Source organism: Mercenaria mercenaria, chromosome 15, assembly GCF_021730395.1.
Source record: "Mercenaria mercenaria strain notata chromosome 15, MADL_Memer_1, whole genome shotgun sequence".
Taxonomy (NCBI): domain Eukaryota; kingdom Metazoa; phylum Mollusca; class Bivalvia; order Venerida; family Veneridae; genus Mercenaria; species Mercenaria mercenaria.
In genome coordinates, this window is record NC_069375.1 from 68551950 (window position 1) to 68569768 (window position 17819).

Sequence of the window (17819 nt, forward strand, 5' to 3'; positions counted from 1 at the left end):
AATATCTTAGGGATTTTGTTATAATATGAAGTGAATATGTGCTAAAGCTATTCTAGTAAGAAACCTGGAAAAAAATCTAAGACATGAATAAATTGTCCATCAGCATCATCGAATGTCCATGAAATATTCAGGAATGCCAACGTTACTTTATCATAATAATGACATTTTCTTTTGAATTATTTGTGATGGCGTCATGATATTATTACGCTATCACAGAAGGTGTTTATGTATAAAGGTGATTTAACAGAGGGTGAGTGTTAGAATCTCCCTGTTAACTCATGTTTACTTTCCTTTTAAAAACACCCTCTGAAAACGAAAGATACAGAAGTTTTATAGTAGAATGATGAAAAATGAAATTAAATGAAAAAAAAACAAAACAAGAAGTTATTAGAATTTACAGAATTTTTTTTGTTGCATTTGGAATAGATTTTACATTTTTGAAAACTTGTGTAGTAACAATTTTGTAATAATATTAGGATTATTCATGGCAAATTCTGAATATTGGCTGTCAAATTACGAAATACATGCACAATAATCCTCAGTATGTTTTAAGAAGAAATACAGATGACAGAAGATTTTCAGTTCATTTTCAGGATCATTTTTTTGACATTTTCTTTTTATTGTGTCTTCAAAACTTTTAAATCTTTAACAAATGAAAGAAAAAATTCTACGAAATTTTCAAGGAAGGAGAATTTGTAGCGAAGAATATTTCACATAATCTCCATTCGACTCCCGTAACTTCCCCGAATGGAGATTTCATACAGAAGAAGACAACTAGCATTTCTGAGACAATTCCCGGAATAATTCCTCACGACAAAGTGGCGGAAATGTTCCCGCAATTAAAAAATGAGGAAGCAATGCGGAAAAGGCTTGAGGTATATGTTCTATGAATAGCTCTCTCCGAAAGTCTGGAAGCTCGCAGTAGATCTGTAACTGCTGTTGTTCTGTTTTCTTCTAAATATATTCCAGTTATAGTTGCGTTTAAGACATTTTTGGTTTTGAATTTGATGATTTATGTAGAAAAGAAAATTATCAATAAATACATTACATTAAACATGAAGGAGATCATACAAGTCCAGACTTTCGGGTTAAAATGTATACACAGGGAACCCTCCCCACCCTCCAAAAGCTTAAAAGTTACATCAGAGTGTTAGCTGAAGTGATGTTTGTATCAATGTTGTCTGTGACTTCACACAAATGGTATTCCTTTAGCCAAAATAAATTCAGCTTAAATTCTGTTAAAATCTAGATATGCAACTAAATTTCTGTTTAAATCCAGGTGTGCCCTGAAATTTTGTTTTAATCTGGGTGCACTGCTGAATATCTGTTCAATCCAGGTGTGCTATTGATATCTGCAGTTGAAATCTAGGTGTGCCCCTGCTATTCTGTTCTGCTGAAGTTCTGCTATTGAAATTTTATTTAATTGCATTCAGACAAATGGATATATATATGTTACCATTGAAGTATTAAACTATAAGACATTGGTAGAGAACAGGTTGGATCAGGGCTGAAAAAAAAACTCACACAAAAATGTTGGGGGAGGCCCTGTCTATACTAGTACTTTTAGCTGTTTAACAAAAGCTCTGCTCTTAATCGTTATAAGCTTACAAATAACAGCCTCGGACTAAAAAACAAAGGGAAATTCTGTTTAATCCAACACTTTTTGTCTTGGGCAATCAATTAGTAAGTTATATACATATATGCTCTTAGTTTATGTTACATAGAATGTAACTAAATAACATACATGAAGAAGCTGTTTAACATAGCATAGTTATGCATATTGTGTATAAAACCACATATGATCTTGTATCATACCTTGTGGTATATTAACATGCATAAATTTTTGTAGAACATAATTGTTTAACATTTCTTTCTATTCTGTGACAAGCCATGCTGTTTCTTAGATGTGCTAAGAAATCTATAGTTAAAAGATATTCTAGGGTAACTTGGTTCTTTTACTGCTGTTTGTATATATGTCTCTGTCTGTCTGTCTGTGTTTCTGTCTATCACGTTGCTAAATATTGTGAAGGATTTTCACAAAGGCAAATGTACTTTAAATCCAAACTTATAAAAAAGATGAAAGCAATTGTTTGTATTGCTGTTGCAGTTTTTTATGGGTTATGTTGCTACACTTCAAAAAATGTACTGCCATGAAATATACATTGCAGCTTGACCCTTTAGATATAAATTTGAAGCAGTTTAGAGAACTGAATTGACATGATGATTAGCCATGTTTAGAAGTAAAATTTGATCTGTATAATTATATAAGAAAGATAACATGTTTTATTTCAGGAGTAAAAGGTAACAGTTTTTCATCGTTTCTCACTTGTGTATGTATCAGAATCCATAATAAATATAAACAAGAGCACCGCCTTGCGGGTGCTGACGCTCATCTGATTTTTTTTAGTGTAATAGAAATATTGTCCTACCCATGATTTTCTAAGTCTAAAAAGGGCCATCATTCTTGCAAAAAGCAGGATAGAGTTATGTTTCTTGATGTACAGTGTCCACTTATGATGGTGAAAAACTGTTGCAAGTTTTAAAGCAATAGCTTTGATAGTTTATGAGAAAAGTTGACTTAAACATAATACTCAACCAAGAAAATGATTTTCTAAGTCCAAAAGGGGCAATAATTATTGCAAAAAGCAGGATGGAGTTATGTTGCTTGCTGAACAGGGTCAGCTTATGATGGGGAACAAGTGTTGCAAGTTTCAAAGCAATAGCTTTGATAGTTTAAGAGAAAAAGTTGACCTAAACATAAACTTAACCAAGAAATCTGATATTTTCTAAGTCCAAAAGGGGCCATAAATCTTGCAAAAAGCAGACGGAGTTATGTTTCTTGCTGTACGGGTCAACTTATGATGGTGAACAAGTGTTGCAAGTTTTAAAGCAATAGCTTTGATAGTTTATGATTAAAGCTGACCTAAACATAAAACTTAACCAAGAAAACTGATTTTCTAAGTCCAAAAGGGGCAATAAATCTGCAAAAGCAAGATGGAGTTATGTTTCTTGATGTACAGGGTCAGCTTATGATGGTGAACAAGTATTCAAGAGTTAAAGTCAACAGTTTCATGTTTTACTGTGAGTATGAACCATAATACATATAAACTAACCAGAAACGAATATATAATGACAAAAGGTGTATTAAATCTGATCATATTAAAGCCCAAAGGGTTATTTTGTTTCTTGAACAAGGGTAAGCTTGTTTATAATCAAGAATTACAGTTGACAGAAAGCATTTGTAGTTTAATGAAAAGCGGATTATTAAAGGGAGAATCAGAAATATAAGATTAACTACGACTGTATAATCTGCAGGCTTAATTTCTAAATAAATATTGTAATGAAATGGTTAGCAAACTTAAGGAGACTTTAAAGGAGTTTTACACAGTTTGAATTGATTTATCTTATAATAGATATGTCATCAGAAACATTATAAAGGGAGGTAATCAGAAAAAGTTGATTCATTAAAACTCTCTTCTGTGGTTTAAGATGCAGTAAATGTTTAAAGCAAATTTTAGAACAAATGATCTTGCTACAGCTTGATGAATAGCCTTATTTGCTTATTTCATTTTGTGCAGCACATGTTATGTAAACTCTTCTTGTGCCTTTAATAAATAAATGGATATAGAACTAAAGAGTGTATAAGTCTTCATTTTAACAGACAGAATGATGTTGATGGTATTTTCAGCAAGAGAAACAGACATTAGAGAAACAGTTACAGACAGAGAAAGCTAAAGCAATAGAAGGTGAACGAAAGTCCAAGGAGGCACAGAGAAAAGACGATGAAGTCAGGAAACTTATGTCACAATTAGAAACAGCTAAGGTAATATAAATTGGTGGAGAATATTTTGTTTATGATTTTGCCCAGAAAGAGCAACAAAGTTGTATGCTTAAGCTAGAAACGGCTTTAAGGGGCTGTAATACTAAAGTACTGTAAAATCATTTATATTTGTGTGATACTTTAGCTTTTGGAAACTGTTTTGTTGCTTCAGTGTGCAAGTTTGAATCCTGTTGCACCTGTGAATTAGCAATTTGTTTCAAATTTCAAAAATGAAATAATAGTTTCACATTCATGACCCCATGAAATAGCTATTTGGCTCAAACCACGAAATATATTGGCAATGAAATGGAATATTTCACAGCATACTGTGTGAAAGAACAGTTAAAAGGACCAAGCTTTGGAATGAAAAGTGCTTTAGATTTTAGGATTGTCAAAGACAAACAATACAGACTGCAGGGATCAAATATTGCCAATGATTATAATTATAATCTCATGAATTTAGCATTTTCCTTTCTAAATTCTGGCATAGCCATTGTTGACATGTGCTTAATGTAAACACAGTTTGAAGTGTATATGCATTTAAAATATGCTGAGTATTTCTTTTTGTTATATGCCAGGCTCAGAATGTTGCATTAAGGGACAGGGTAGAACAGGACACACAGACACTGCAGGCTAGAGTTCAGGAGAGCACGTCAAATGCTGACTTAAAACGAAGGCTGAAAGATCTGTCACAAAGCTTAAAACAGAATAGGGTAGGAGTATCTCATACATTGTTTATTACAATGATACAGAGCTTCATTGGCTGCCTGGTTCAACCCAAAATCTTTCATGTGAGGAAGCCATTTAGCTGGCTCAGACAGCTGGTGGTTTTAACTTGAGACAGTGGAACCTGTCTAAACCAAAGGGCCTCTGGGCCGGTGTAAATGTTCATTTTGAAGGGATTTATGGTTTAGAACTGTTGAGTTTTCTGGGGATCAAATAGAGGTTTTGTCTTGAAAAAATGTTTGGTTTCGGGAATAGAGGATTTCTGGCTTTAAGGAGTGTTTTTCTAATGAACTAAGAAGGCCAGATTTTACAACTACAAAATTTGCTCAGTCTGGAGGGTTTTTTGGTTTAGAGGGTTTTCACTGTACCATATGCTTCAGATAATGGCGCGCTGGATATTTGCAGTCTTCTTTAACAAATACAGCTGCAAAAAATATGTGAAAACCCAGTAATAAACTGTTACAGTTAAGGTAGCAGAGCTGTTGTGACAATTGACAGTTTCTGTGCAATTACGTTTTTCCTGTTATTGTAAAAGCACAAATTTTCGCGAGGGTTTAATATTCGCTATATTCGCAAGGCCCTACATCTCGCGAAAATTAATCCTCGCGTAAGTATTCACTATTAGTATAATTCAAATTCAAGTAGGATACCATTTTTACAGTTTCGCGGATATTAAACCTAGCGAACATACTCAAAATTCTAAATTTGTGAAAATTTGACCTAGCGAAAATATGTACTTTTACAGTATGTGATTTCAACATGATTCATCTGTTACTGTAGTTCATACACTTAGTTTGTTTTCCTTGCAACTGGGATCGTCGACATTGCATACTAAGGACACGTAGTCGAATGGAATTTGCAAATTGTCACTACAGGTCCACTACCTTAGGCAAAAAAATAGTCCATGATTGGCTTCCATTAGAAATGTAGCAGGCGACAACGTAAAAAAATAGTTCTTTTGTAGCAATAAACATAAAATGCTTACTCAATAGATATGCAATTATTTGATGCAGACAGAAATACTGATGTTTCAACATTTATATGTAACAAAGATGAAAATGTAACAATTATTTATAAATGTTGTTTTGGGGGGAAAAACAAAAGAGAAACAGAAATAAACATTGCAAAGAAACAATGTTCTATCTCCAGGTATCCATTGAACCAGAAGGAGACCGAGATTTTGTCGGTAAAACTTTCAAGGACCTGCAGGGCTTTGTCCAGGATCGTATGAACAAGAGCACACAGGATCTAGACACAACTAGAGTAAGACTTGATAAATCAGACCATGAGAACCAGTCACTCCGAGAACAGATGAAACGACTCCAGGATAAACTAAATAAACGTGATGAAAAAGTTAAAAATGAAAAGAATAAGGTATTTTGAATGAAATACAGAGTACTGTAAAATCACCAGTATTCCCAGGGACCAAATGCCATGGTTATTTCAATCCATGAAATTAAGTCCTAACAAACACATTCAAATGTTTATTCATTTTAATATCTTTTAAACTTGAAATGCATGAATTCATATCTCCACTGAATTGCAAATGTGGTAAAAACCATGAAATTTCATGTTCATGAAATAAAATGATTACACTGTATATAACAAAATTATTAAAGCCCAGATACACAGAATATATTGGTTTTGAATGCTAAAATGAAGGGAATATAACTGTATAACAAAACAATAAAAAGTTGGATGCCATATATATTTTAGAAAATAAACCTATATGAATATACAGTATAAAATATAGAAATATTGAAAAAACTTACCCTTACAGCACAAAAAAAAGATATATTTTAAATATTTTCTCTCATATTTTAGTCTAAAGAAGAGAAGAAAGCTGATGCTGAGGAGATTAAGAGATTGAATGATGAAAACAACAGACTTAGAAATGCACTCAAAGAGGCGAAAAATCGCTCTAAACAGGTAATAATATAACGTACAAGTTATGAAATTTAATGGCACTTAAATTATTCTTGGTGTGATGGTTTTAGTACCTACCTATGCGTTTTAATTTGACATTCAATGACTCTTAATTCTAACATAAAAGGATTGTGTGGTTGAATAGAAATTCAGACAAATTCAGGACTCAAATTTAACTTTTTGACCACTTGCAAATTTTAGCATGTAGCTTTTTGTACCCCCACCCCCCCCAACAAAGTTGTAAGGGGGGGTATACTGCTTTCAGGTTGTCCGTTTGTCTGTCTGTCTGTCTGTCCGTCCGTAGACACAATCTTGTGCACACCATCTCTCCTCATCCCCTTGACACAATTTAATGAAACTTCACACAAGTGATTACTAACAACAAAAGTTGTGCATGGGGCATGTTAGGTTCTTTCAGAAAAAAAATTGCAGAGTTACAGGACTTTGTTTTTTGTTATTATACTATATACATAGACACAATCTTGTGCGCACCATCTCTCCTCATCCCCTTGACACAGTTTAATGAAACTTCACACAAGTGATCACTAACAACAGTAGTTGTGAATGGGACATGTTAGGTTCTTTCAGAAAAAAAAATTGCAGAGTCACGGGACTTTGTTTTTTGTTACTATACTATATACATAGACACAATCTTGTTCGCACCATCTCTCCTCATCCCCTTAACACAATTTAATGAAACTTCACACAAGTGTTTAGTAACAACAGTAGTTGTGCATGGGACATGTTAGGTTCTTTCAGAAAAAAAATTTGCAGAGTTATGGGACTTTGTTTTTTGTTGCTATACTATATACATAACACAATCTTGTGCACACCATCTCTCCTCATCCCCTTGACACAATTTAATGAAACTTCACACAAGTAATTAGTAACAACAGAAGTTGTGCATGGGGCATGTTAGGTTCTTTCAGAAATTTATTTTGCAGAGTTACGGAACTTTGTCTTTTGTTACTATACTCTATACATAGACACAATCTTGTGTGCACCATCTCTCCTCATCCCCTTGACACAATTTAATGAAACTTCACACAAGTGATCAGTAACAACAGTAGTTGTGCATGGGGCATGTTAGGTTCTTTCAACAACAAAAATTGCAGAGTTATGGGACTTTGTTTCTTGTTAACATACTATGTACATACAGTCTGCATATGCAATCTTTTGCGCGCCTAATCTTCCTAACCCTTGCACACAATTTAATGAAACTTTACACAAGTGATCAGTACCAACCCTAGTTGTGCATGGTGCATGTTACGTTCTTTTAGATAAATATTCTGCATAGTTATGGGACTTTGTTTTTTGTTACTATATTGTATACATACAGTCCACATAATTATGCAATCTTGTGTGCATCAAATTGCAATGTACTGTGTCAGTGCATGCGGGGGGTACATTCATCACCTTTAGTGATAGCTCTAGTTTTTCTTACTTGCTAAATCTGAAAACCTACTTGCAAATTTAGACTTTCAATTAAAAATGTTACAATATCCTTAAAAATTGTGTTAGAACATTAGTATTGTTTGCAGGGTTTTCCTTGACGCACAATTTTGTGCGTTTTAGCACTCTGGTTTTCAAGATGACCCTCAAAATAATTCTGAACGCGTCATTGATGGCGCAACTTAACTACAACAAAAATGGCTCACCAACAAAAGATTACGTGTTTTTTGTCTTCTGCACACGAGGAACCTTGTCCTCAAACAAAACTGAAACGAAGTCTTTAAACATTAACAAAAACCACGGCAATATTGACTATAATTTGTACTGGCAAATAAATATGTGTGACGTTTTTATCTACTGTACTCGCATTTAGCGAGTGCAAAATTTAAGCCCCGATATTATATATTGAATGGTTTGCTGGTCAGTAGTCAAATCTATTGCCTGAGGTCCTAGAGTTTTATAACATGACATCAGAAATTAATTTTCATTTTTTCATTTTTAATTTGTTTAGGTATTAGCCCTGTAAAGATGTTGAATATACTATTAGATTGATCATGTAGCACAAACTATGGTGTATTGATTATATAAGATAGCCAACACTTGAAACATTGAAATCTGTGAAAACGTATTTATGATGTCAACCAATAAATTGCCCTTAGTCCTATGGACCTTGTGCAATAGGTTTTGACTGTCAACTGATGTGCCATTAAGTAAGTGTATACCATATTCTCTCTTTAAATGGATTTAGTTGAAAGAAAAAGAATAAAAGTTTTACCTATATATACAAGATTTTATTAATGCCTAACAGGGTAAAGGTTCAACAAAGATAGTGCATGACCAGGAAACAGATTCAGTATTTAGCCGTCGCAGTTCATTGAACTCTGAAGAGAAACATCTGTTTGATGAGTTACAGAATGAATTGATGTCCCTCAAGAGAATCATGAGGAGTAAAGAAGATGATGCCAACAAAAAAGTAAGTTGAATGTCTGTAAAATAGGTATGACACAATAGAATTAAATGTCTATAATAGGTATACAATGAAATAGATTTACTTAGTGCCTAAATTGTAAAAAAAAAACATTACAATCTGTGTACAATATTTTTTGGCACATCATGAGCAGAAAGTATTATACCTGTATTTAGGGTTACTTGAACAAAATAAAGTATAAATTGGTAGGCAAACTAGTTTTCTTTTTATACGCCCGTCTCTGAAAGAGCGGGGCATTATATGTGAACACATGTGGCGGGCGGGCGGGCCGCGTCCAAAGCATGTCCGCTCTCTAAGTCAAATAGTTTTCATCCTATCTTCACCAAACTTGCTGAAAATGTTTGTGGGCATAATATCTCTGCCAAGATCGATAACCATCCAAATCGCCTTAGGTACTCTTGGATTATGGCCCTTGAATTACTCGAAAACTGCAAATTTAGCCTTGTCCGCTCTCTTATGTTGAACAGTTTTCATCCGATCTTCACCAAATTTGCTGACAATGTTTGTTGGCGTAATATGTCAGCCAAGTTGGATATCCATCCAAATCGCCCCAGGCACTCTTGGATTATGGCCATTGAAAAAAAGCACTCTTGGATTATGGCCATTGAATTACTCGAAAAAATGCGAATTTAGCCTTGTTCATCTGACAGGTGTATTTTGTGACAGTCTGGCACTCTTGTTATTTAATGAGAAAATGTCAGAAAATTTTTAAGTGATTATAAATCAGATTTCAAATTGAATTAATTGCCTAGTATTTTACTTCTGACAGCCAGAAATACCGTACACAGTGGCAGTATGACTAAAATATTTCTGTGTTACTTGACCATTTCTTTTATGCTTCTGGTTCACGTTGAGAAGTTGCAGGATATTTTGCTGAAAACATGTATAAAATACACAATCAATTAACTGTCTTAGTCTTAGTATATACAGATATTGTATTAAGAGACCACTAAGGGAAGAGCAAAAAGTGGTCTCGTAACACAAAATTTTAATGGTCTCTTAAATACAACATAATTTGCTTTTAAACAACACAAAGCGGAACTGAAAAAGTGGTCTCTTAATGCAAGTGGTCTCCGGAGTAAGTTCGACTGTAATTGAATAATTATTGAAAAAAGACATGAAGGTCGCAAAACTTTGCAAAAAGTTATCACAAGGAGACTGCTGCTTTAGAAATTTTGTGAGGTTTTACTGTATAATTTCTTAGATTCGAGATTTGAGAAAAATAGGGGTAAGTTAATGAGACACAAAGATTGGTTGCAGGCTTTCGGTGTTTTTTTCAGGGCACAATTTAAACAAACTGAAATGGGAGCTTATGACAAATCTTACTTTTGCATTTCATAGGTTGAACCTTGGGTATAAAGAAATTTTCAGTTTGATCTGTGTTTTTGATAATTGAGCCACACCATGAGAAATCCAACATAGTGCATTTGCGGCCAAAATGGATTCAGACCAGCCTGCACATCTATGCAGTCTGGTCAGGATCCATACTGTTCGCTAACGGTTTCTCTAATTGCAATAGGGTTTGAAAGCGCACAGCATGGATCCTGACCAGACTGCGCGGATGCACAGGCTGGTCTGGATCCATGCTGGTCGCAAGTGCACTATGTTGGTTTTCTCATGGTGTGGCTTAATTATGTGTTTTAGTGGTTAATGATATTTGTATATTTCACACTAGTATTGAGCACATTTAATACAACGAATTATTAGCTTGACTATATGAGCTATTGCTCTCATGTGTCCACGTTCAGACTTGGTTAAGTTTTGTATGTAAGCTAGTGTCTTGTATTCTCTTAATGGAAACTTCACATACTTGTTCACAATGAGGGTCTTACATGCAGTTCACAGGTTCCATAACCTAATTTGCATTTTTACCGAAGTTATGCCCTTTTATTTTACTTGGCAATTTTCAGTTGTTTAGGTAATCTGGTATCTCAGTATCCTCTAAATGGAATGGAGAGAAACTTCACAGACTTCATTCATTGCGATGATCTGTCATGTAATGCACAATCTTTATAACACTATTTTGCATTTTTACAAAATTATGCACCTTTTTTCGACTTAGCAGTTTTTGTTAAAGTTTTGTGTGAGCTGGTATCTCATTATACACTATCGGCAATGGATTGAAACTTCACACACTTGTTTAGTATTATCAACTGACATACACTGCTAAGGATCCAAAACTCTGTCTTGCATTTTTATGAAGTTATGCTTCATTATCAAATTAATATTTTTGCATGGTTTTGAACAAGCATTGCTGTCCACAGCAGCTGTTATTTTACTTTTCCAGTTTAACTTTTAAGGATTAAGAATTTGTTTTAGTTCCAAGGATGTACACATGAGACAAACATCTCTAATTTATTGTCGTTTTTTAGCCTGACCATCATTTGCTCAGTAAGTTGAATTCTTCACTTACTGCCATGAAGTCTGACATTCAGATTTTTGGCAAGAAGTGTATTCTACAGTACATAACTAAATAACCCTTACCATGCTAAATTTCTAAATTGAACTTGTCCATCTTTCAATCTGGACAGTACCTTTCACTGTTAAAATTTAAGGGGTGTTTACCAAAAAGGTACTGACTGAATAGCGAACAGTGCAGATCTTGATCAGACTGCATGGATGTGCAGGCTGAACATGATCTACACTGGTCACAAATGCGGAATCAATCGTGTCCAGCATGATAAGGGTTAAGACAGTATATTTAAAGCGAGTCATCCTCCACCTCTGATTCATGTAGGGAAGTTGTCAGTTACTTAAAGAAAACAGGTTAATAAAGGAGCACTGGCTTGCTTAAGTGCCTGTGTATAAGTGAAATTATACTATTGTACTACTGCTGAAAAACCATTGAAAAACTGTATTAAACTCAAAAAAACAATGAAGCAAGCATTTACTACTAAAAATTTATTGTTAGAATATAACAAAGTTCACTTGAAACACAAGATTCTAATCAATTAAATGTTGATTTTTAAATGCACATTGTCTTTGTATGATTTTTTCACTTTTCTACAAAATATTATGGTAAAAATTAACATTGACAAAAGTTTGCCATTTTTTTGCACCTTTTAATTTGTTGCTGTGCAACAGACAGAGAGTCTTTTTGTCAAAGAGTAAAGATAGCTAACTTATAATAATTTGCACATCTCTACAAAATTTGTGTCTTATTGGGTCCAGGTTTAGAGACTATTAAGATGAGTTTGGAAACCAGCCTCAAGACTCTTGCATCTGATTGGTTGATTCTGAGCTCTGTTTTGAAATTGATCAATGACAAGGTACAGCTGTGAGACTGGTCCCTAAACTGAAATTTTAAAGACTGTTCTATGTGAGACAGATTATGAAATTGACAGTTTGTACCCAACCACCACTATTGCTGGAAATACTGCTAGATCTGAATGTTATAACATCAGCTCTGAATTTGACTTGAAACTAAATGAATCAAAACAAACAGCTGTAATGTATGTTACAAGTTACTTACATTGGTGACAAGTAGAGGTTTGTGTTGATGTCCAAACTATTTAGTCAAAGTTGTGATGCACTTAAAAATTCTTCAGTCTATCTTTAAACTTAATCTGTGGATTTACTGAAAGCTTGAAATAATTGTTCTGCATCATCATTTGTATCATATAAAACTAAGGTACAGCAATAAGTTGGGTTTGAAATAGATTGGTTGGGTTAAAATAACATAATACCCCCTTCACATCTACGATTTTTCTTACGATTCCTTACGATTTGCCAACTCGTAGGCAGTGGCATGCAATCATAAATAGCTCATCGGTAGTCGTAAATAGCTCAGCACTACTCGCAGACGATCGCAAGCAATCGTGAACGTTGAGGTAATATTTTTGACATGGCAAAAATTTCTTACGATCGTCCGCGATTTGAATCATCTGTGAATAGCTCGTAAAGAGCTCGTAACAAGTCGTAAGTATCGTAAACCACTCGTAAGCGCTCGTAAATGTGTCGTAAATACTTTGTTTTACGATTAAATACAATGTGTTTACGAGTTCTTACGATTCCTTTCACGATGCGGTACGAGGGGTTTACGATTTGTTACGGACACTTTACGAGTACGTACGTATGCTTTACAATTTGTGAGAGGTATAAAAGCTGCCAAATCGAACAGTTCCTTTCAGTTGCTGTCAATACGTCAAAGGTCCAGTGAGACCTCAGTCATATCTGCAACAATGCCACCTAAAAAGAAGGTAGTCAACAAGAAGAGGAGAGCACGCTCGCCTTCGTGCAAATTTAAATTGCAAAAACTTGATATTCGTAAATGCTCGTATCTAACACGCAACTACTCGTAACAACTCTTAAACAAATCGTAATGTATTCGTAAAGCCTTTGGTGAATCGTGATATTCCGTAATTCACTCGGAACAGCTCGTAAATAACTCGTAAATAGCTTGTAAAACGATCGTATTGATCTGTAATTACTTGGAACAAATCGGTAATTTTAGTCGTAAATGCATCGTAATAACTCGGAATAAATCGCAATTTGATCGTATACAGCTCTTAATTAGCTCGTAAATGTGAGGAATCGGTGAACTTTTACGATTTTGTGCAATCCGTCACAAATCGTAAGAAAAATCGTAGATGTGAAGGGGGTATTACTGTGATCCACTGATTAAATGTATTATATACATCTACAACTGGATGTTCTTGTTTTAATATAAGTTTAAATCCTGCTTAAAGTTTGTGTACCCATCATAAAATGTCATCATTTTCCATATTATTCCATGTGCAATTTTGGAATTCTCTGGTTGTTATGGAAGAACAATTTTTTGTTATGGCAAAAGGATGCAAAAGTAGCATTTGAGATTGTTATTGTGGATATACTACTTTAAAGGCTAGAGTATCTTTTAAAGAGACATTTGTGTTTTTAATTTTTCAGTTGTTGGATGCAGAAGCCGAGGCGGCCATGTTGGAGCAGAATTTACAGGACAAGGAGGAAAGCTACCAGAATGAGATAGAGAGGCTGCGAGAACACATGGAAATGCAGAGGGTTTGTACCTACTGTAAAATCAAAAGCCATAGTTCTGGCTGCAATTGATTTTTGTTATTGCTCCATTTATTGAAGGGGACACCAATGGCAAATAAGCATTTTACAAATTTAAATTTCATTTGGCTGTTGGTATAAAGAACTACACAAACCCCAAGAACAGATGGAGGAACATTTGGGTTTATGTTTAATATATCATTCAATGTTTTTCTGCTATATTCTGATACAGACTTTAAGTATGACAGCTTACATATATATAGAAGTGGACTTTGTTTTCTAGGAAAGACAAGAGGCAAGGGTACAAGTGATTGCGGCTGATTTGGATCAGGCAACACAAGTGGCAGACTTCTTGCAAAGAACACTGGACGAACGCGAGGCCCAACTTCACGGTGAAGTTCAGCAGTCTGACATGAATAACCAAATGATAAGTAAGTCCAAAGGATATTAAAGCAGGAAGACATTCATTTTTTTCTCTCTTATTTTGTAAAATTTAATTCTTCTCAAAATTTAGTAATTGTCACATTGTCTTGTGAGGAAAATATCTAGAGTGGTGGAACCTATGCTTGCAGTATTTTGTACATATATAATCTATTTAAGAAGCAAGAAAAACTTACCATTTCGATTTGCCTATGCAAAAACATAAAGTTATCCTTCTTTTATCGAAACATGTTGTTGATGTGCGTCATCACGTGACTTAGTCGTCTTGTGAGCTATCGACACGACATACGTGAAAAGGTGAAATTTCACCCTGAAGGGAACCTATGCTGGCGGTATGTTATATTTATTAAACTAAAGCCGAGAAAACAATTCAAAAGGCTAAAAATGAACAAACAAGCGAGTATAATATTTAGAACATTACACATTTGTTATGCAAAAAACAAAAGACATGAGCATGAAATTTCAATAGTATGTGCCTCTATGTGTATATTTCTCTTACAGAAATGGAATCCCTAAGAACAAAGATTAAAAAACGTAAATATTTGCATCGTACGTAAATATTCTTTCGGCAGTAATACTTTTTATCCCCCGCCGATGAAATCGGGAGGGGGGTATTGAAATGGCGTTGTCCGTCCGTCCGTCCGTCAGTCCGTCAGTCCGTCCGTCCGTCCGTCCGCAGCCATTTCTCAGTAACTACTTGGTAGAATTTCATGAAACTTGAAATAAACATGAACCAACATACTGCGATGATGCCCGTCAAGTTTTTTTTTTGATTGGTCAATTTCCCTCAGAGTTATTGCCCTTGATTTAAGAAAAAATGTCCGTCTGCAGCTATTTCTCAGTAACTAACAGGTAGAATTTCATCAAATTTGAAGTAGACATGAACCAAGATACTGTGCTGATGCCCGTCAAGTTTTTTTTTTGATAGGTCAGTTTCCGTCAGAGTTATTGCCCTTGATTTAATGAAAAATGTCCGTCTGCAGCCATTTCTCAGTAACTAGCAGGTAGAATTTCATCAAACTTGAAACAGACATGAACCAAGATACTGCGATGATGCCCTTCAAGGTTTTTTTCGATTGGTCAATTTTCCATATAGTTATTGCCCTTTAATTGTTTAAAAATCCACAGATCTGTACATAACAAACCAACCAATTGGAAGAATTTCATTAAACTTCTTTCATTCTTTTCCATGAACATTTATTATAAACATGTGATGTTGTGTACCTACACCTGGTCACCACCTTACCTTGGTCCCCCCCCCCCCCCACCCACCATTTTTTTTTTTTTTTTTTTTTTTTTTTTTTTTTTTTTTTTTTTTTTTCATTTTCATTTTCTATCAATATTTATAATCAACATGTAAACTGTTGTGTCCTCACCCCCCCCCCCCTCAGCCCCACCCAAACAAACCATTCATTTTCTTTTAATTTGATTTTGACTAATGAAATTATTTGCTTCTTGGTAACATTCTTAACTTTTTGCTGGATATATTTTTTTGCCGTTCCTCAACTCTGACCCTTTCGGCGGGGGATTCCAATTCATCGAATTTGCTTGTTTGTTTTATATTACTCTTTAAACTTCATTTTAAAGAATATTAATTCTGTTTTTATCAAACTAATTCAAAATTAGAAAGTTCCTTTCAAAGTGTTTGTAAAATACCACCATTTTGCGCTGTGTCAAATTTGACAGTTGGGGGAAAATTCATTAAAACCTTGGATTTTACACATTTATTTTTTTTTTTTATCAAAGTTTCTCTTAAATATATTTTATATCTGTATGTAATGCATGATTTCTAATATACTAACTTTGACTGGGTGATTTTGACGTATTTGTCTGAGATTTGTACGACGAAAACAGATTGCGTAAAATGTATCGGCTGCGGTATACGTCATGTAAGCCGCACGCGCGGCTATCAATACATTTGTTGTAAAGGCATATCATCACTGGTCGGTGATAAACATAGCATGATAAGAAATTTTAATCTGTGCTTCTGCAGAGAGCATATTTATCAAGATACCGCGGGCATAGGAATACCGCGAACATGGGTTCCACCACTCTAGATGTTTGTGAAAGGTCAGAGGTTTCTACCCTGGTGGCTGCCTGAAACGATGTTCAAAAGGGCACTTTGAGTCTTCCTCCACCAGTACAGCTGGAAATTGCCATTTGACCTAAATTGTGTTGGTGGAGTTTAAAATCCAACAAACAAACTTTGGCAATAAAGAAACTGATCAGGCAAAAATTGTTGCATATTTTTCAGAAAATGGATTTTGTGAGGAAAGAAAAAGCAACACATATTTAAAAATAAAAGAATGTATGTTTAGAAAAAAACAACGGAAATTTTTTTTTTCATTTGAAAATTCTTCATTTTAGCCACCCAAGAAGATGAGTTAGCTAAATTGTATGATATACTTGAAGCGCAAAGACAGGAGGTAGATAGATTGAATGGTATGCTTGATACTATTTCTGGACAGGGTGGATCTTTAGGTAAGTGATAAGGTTGGTGGTTTTGAACCACTTGTCTCAAAGCCTCTTGGCTCCAGCATCACCATGGTCCATATTCATTAATGGTTAAAGTTTGAAACTTAGACAAAGGCTTAAGAACATTAGATATTTGATTTGACATAATTGTGCTCTTAGAGCACTTATACTGATTAAAATTTGCTGAGATATTTGTAGTTACCAATTTCACATACATCCCAAGTTTTGTTGCAATCAATGCAAATATTTAAAAAAGTGAGGAAATGAAACAGTTGGCATTTTAAGTTAAAATTTAAAACCCAGGGACTTGGTTCTTTCTTGATAGGAAGCCAAAGGGCTATCTTATAGAATGTGGATGTTTTCTTAAAGTGAAATAATGTCTGGATGGTCATATTAATCTTGTGCAAACTTACACAAAAATTAAGTGAATTGTTCCAAATTCCTAATGCATAGGTTATGTAAGAAATGCTGAGGGACCAGCATGTGATCCCTATTGATCAAGTTCAAAGATCAAGGTAACAGTGACTTGAAAGAGTTAAAAAGTTTCTGGAAGATAATTTGAACACTTGGGCCTAGGATAATGAAACTTAATAGGGAGGTTGATCATGACCATAAGATAACTCCTGTTGATTTTGATTGATTAGTTAAACTGTTCCCGAAGGATAAAATAGAACACTTGGGCCTGGTATCACAAAATTTAGTAGGGAAGTTGATCATGGCCAGCAGATGACCCATATTGATTTTGAGGTCAGTAGGTCAAAGGTCAAGGTCGCAATAACTCGGAACATTTGAACTATTTCTGGATGATTACTTGAGAAGGCTTAGGGATAGGATCACAAAACTTTATAGGGAAGTTAATCATGGCCAGCAGATGACCCCTATCAATTTGAGATCAGCAGGTCAAAGAACAAGGCCACAGTGACCCTTAACAGGTAAACCGTTTCCAGAGAAAAACTTGAGAACACTTGTGCCTGGGATCACGAAACTAAATAGGGAAGT

The 17819-nt window shown here is 34.7% G+C and overlaps 1 protein-coding gene across 11 annotated transcripts in view; it reads left to right on the plus strand.

The window, feature by feature from the left end:
• LOC123528858 (centriolin-like) overlaps nucleotides 1–17819 on the plus strand; it is a 145101-nt gene that overhangs the window by 40087 nt on the left and 87195 nt on the right. For 7 of the 11 annotated variants that reach the window (XM_053525539.1, XM_053525538.1, XM_053525542.1 and 4 more), the window contains 10 exons: nucleotides 684–875; nucleotides 3689–3823; nucleotides 4399–4533; nucleotides 5696–5920; nucleotides 6371–6475; nucleotides 8733–8897; nucleotides 10117–10140; nucleotides 13800–13910; nucleotides 14188–14335; nucleotides 16713–16826. In XM_053525539.1, coding sequence (XP_053381514.1) covers nucleotides 684–875; nucleotides 3689–3823; nucleotides 4399–4533; nucleotides 5696–5920; nucleotides 6371–6475; nucleotides 8733–8897; nucleotides 10117–10140; nucleotides 13800–13910; nucleotides 14188–14335; nucleotides 16713–16826 — 1354 coding nt within the window. The remainder of the gene's footprint in view (nucleotides 1–683; nucleotides 876–3688; nucleotides 3824–4398; nucleotides 4534–5695; nucleotides 5921–6370; nucleotides 6476–8732; nucleotides 8898–10116; nucleotides 10141–13799; nucleotides 13911–14187; nucleotides 14336–16712; nucleotides 16827–17819) is intronic. The other 4 variants (XM_053525541.1, XM_053525549.1, XM_053525544.1 and 1 more) reach the window with 3 other exon arrangements.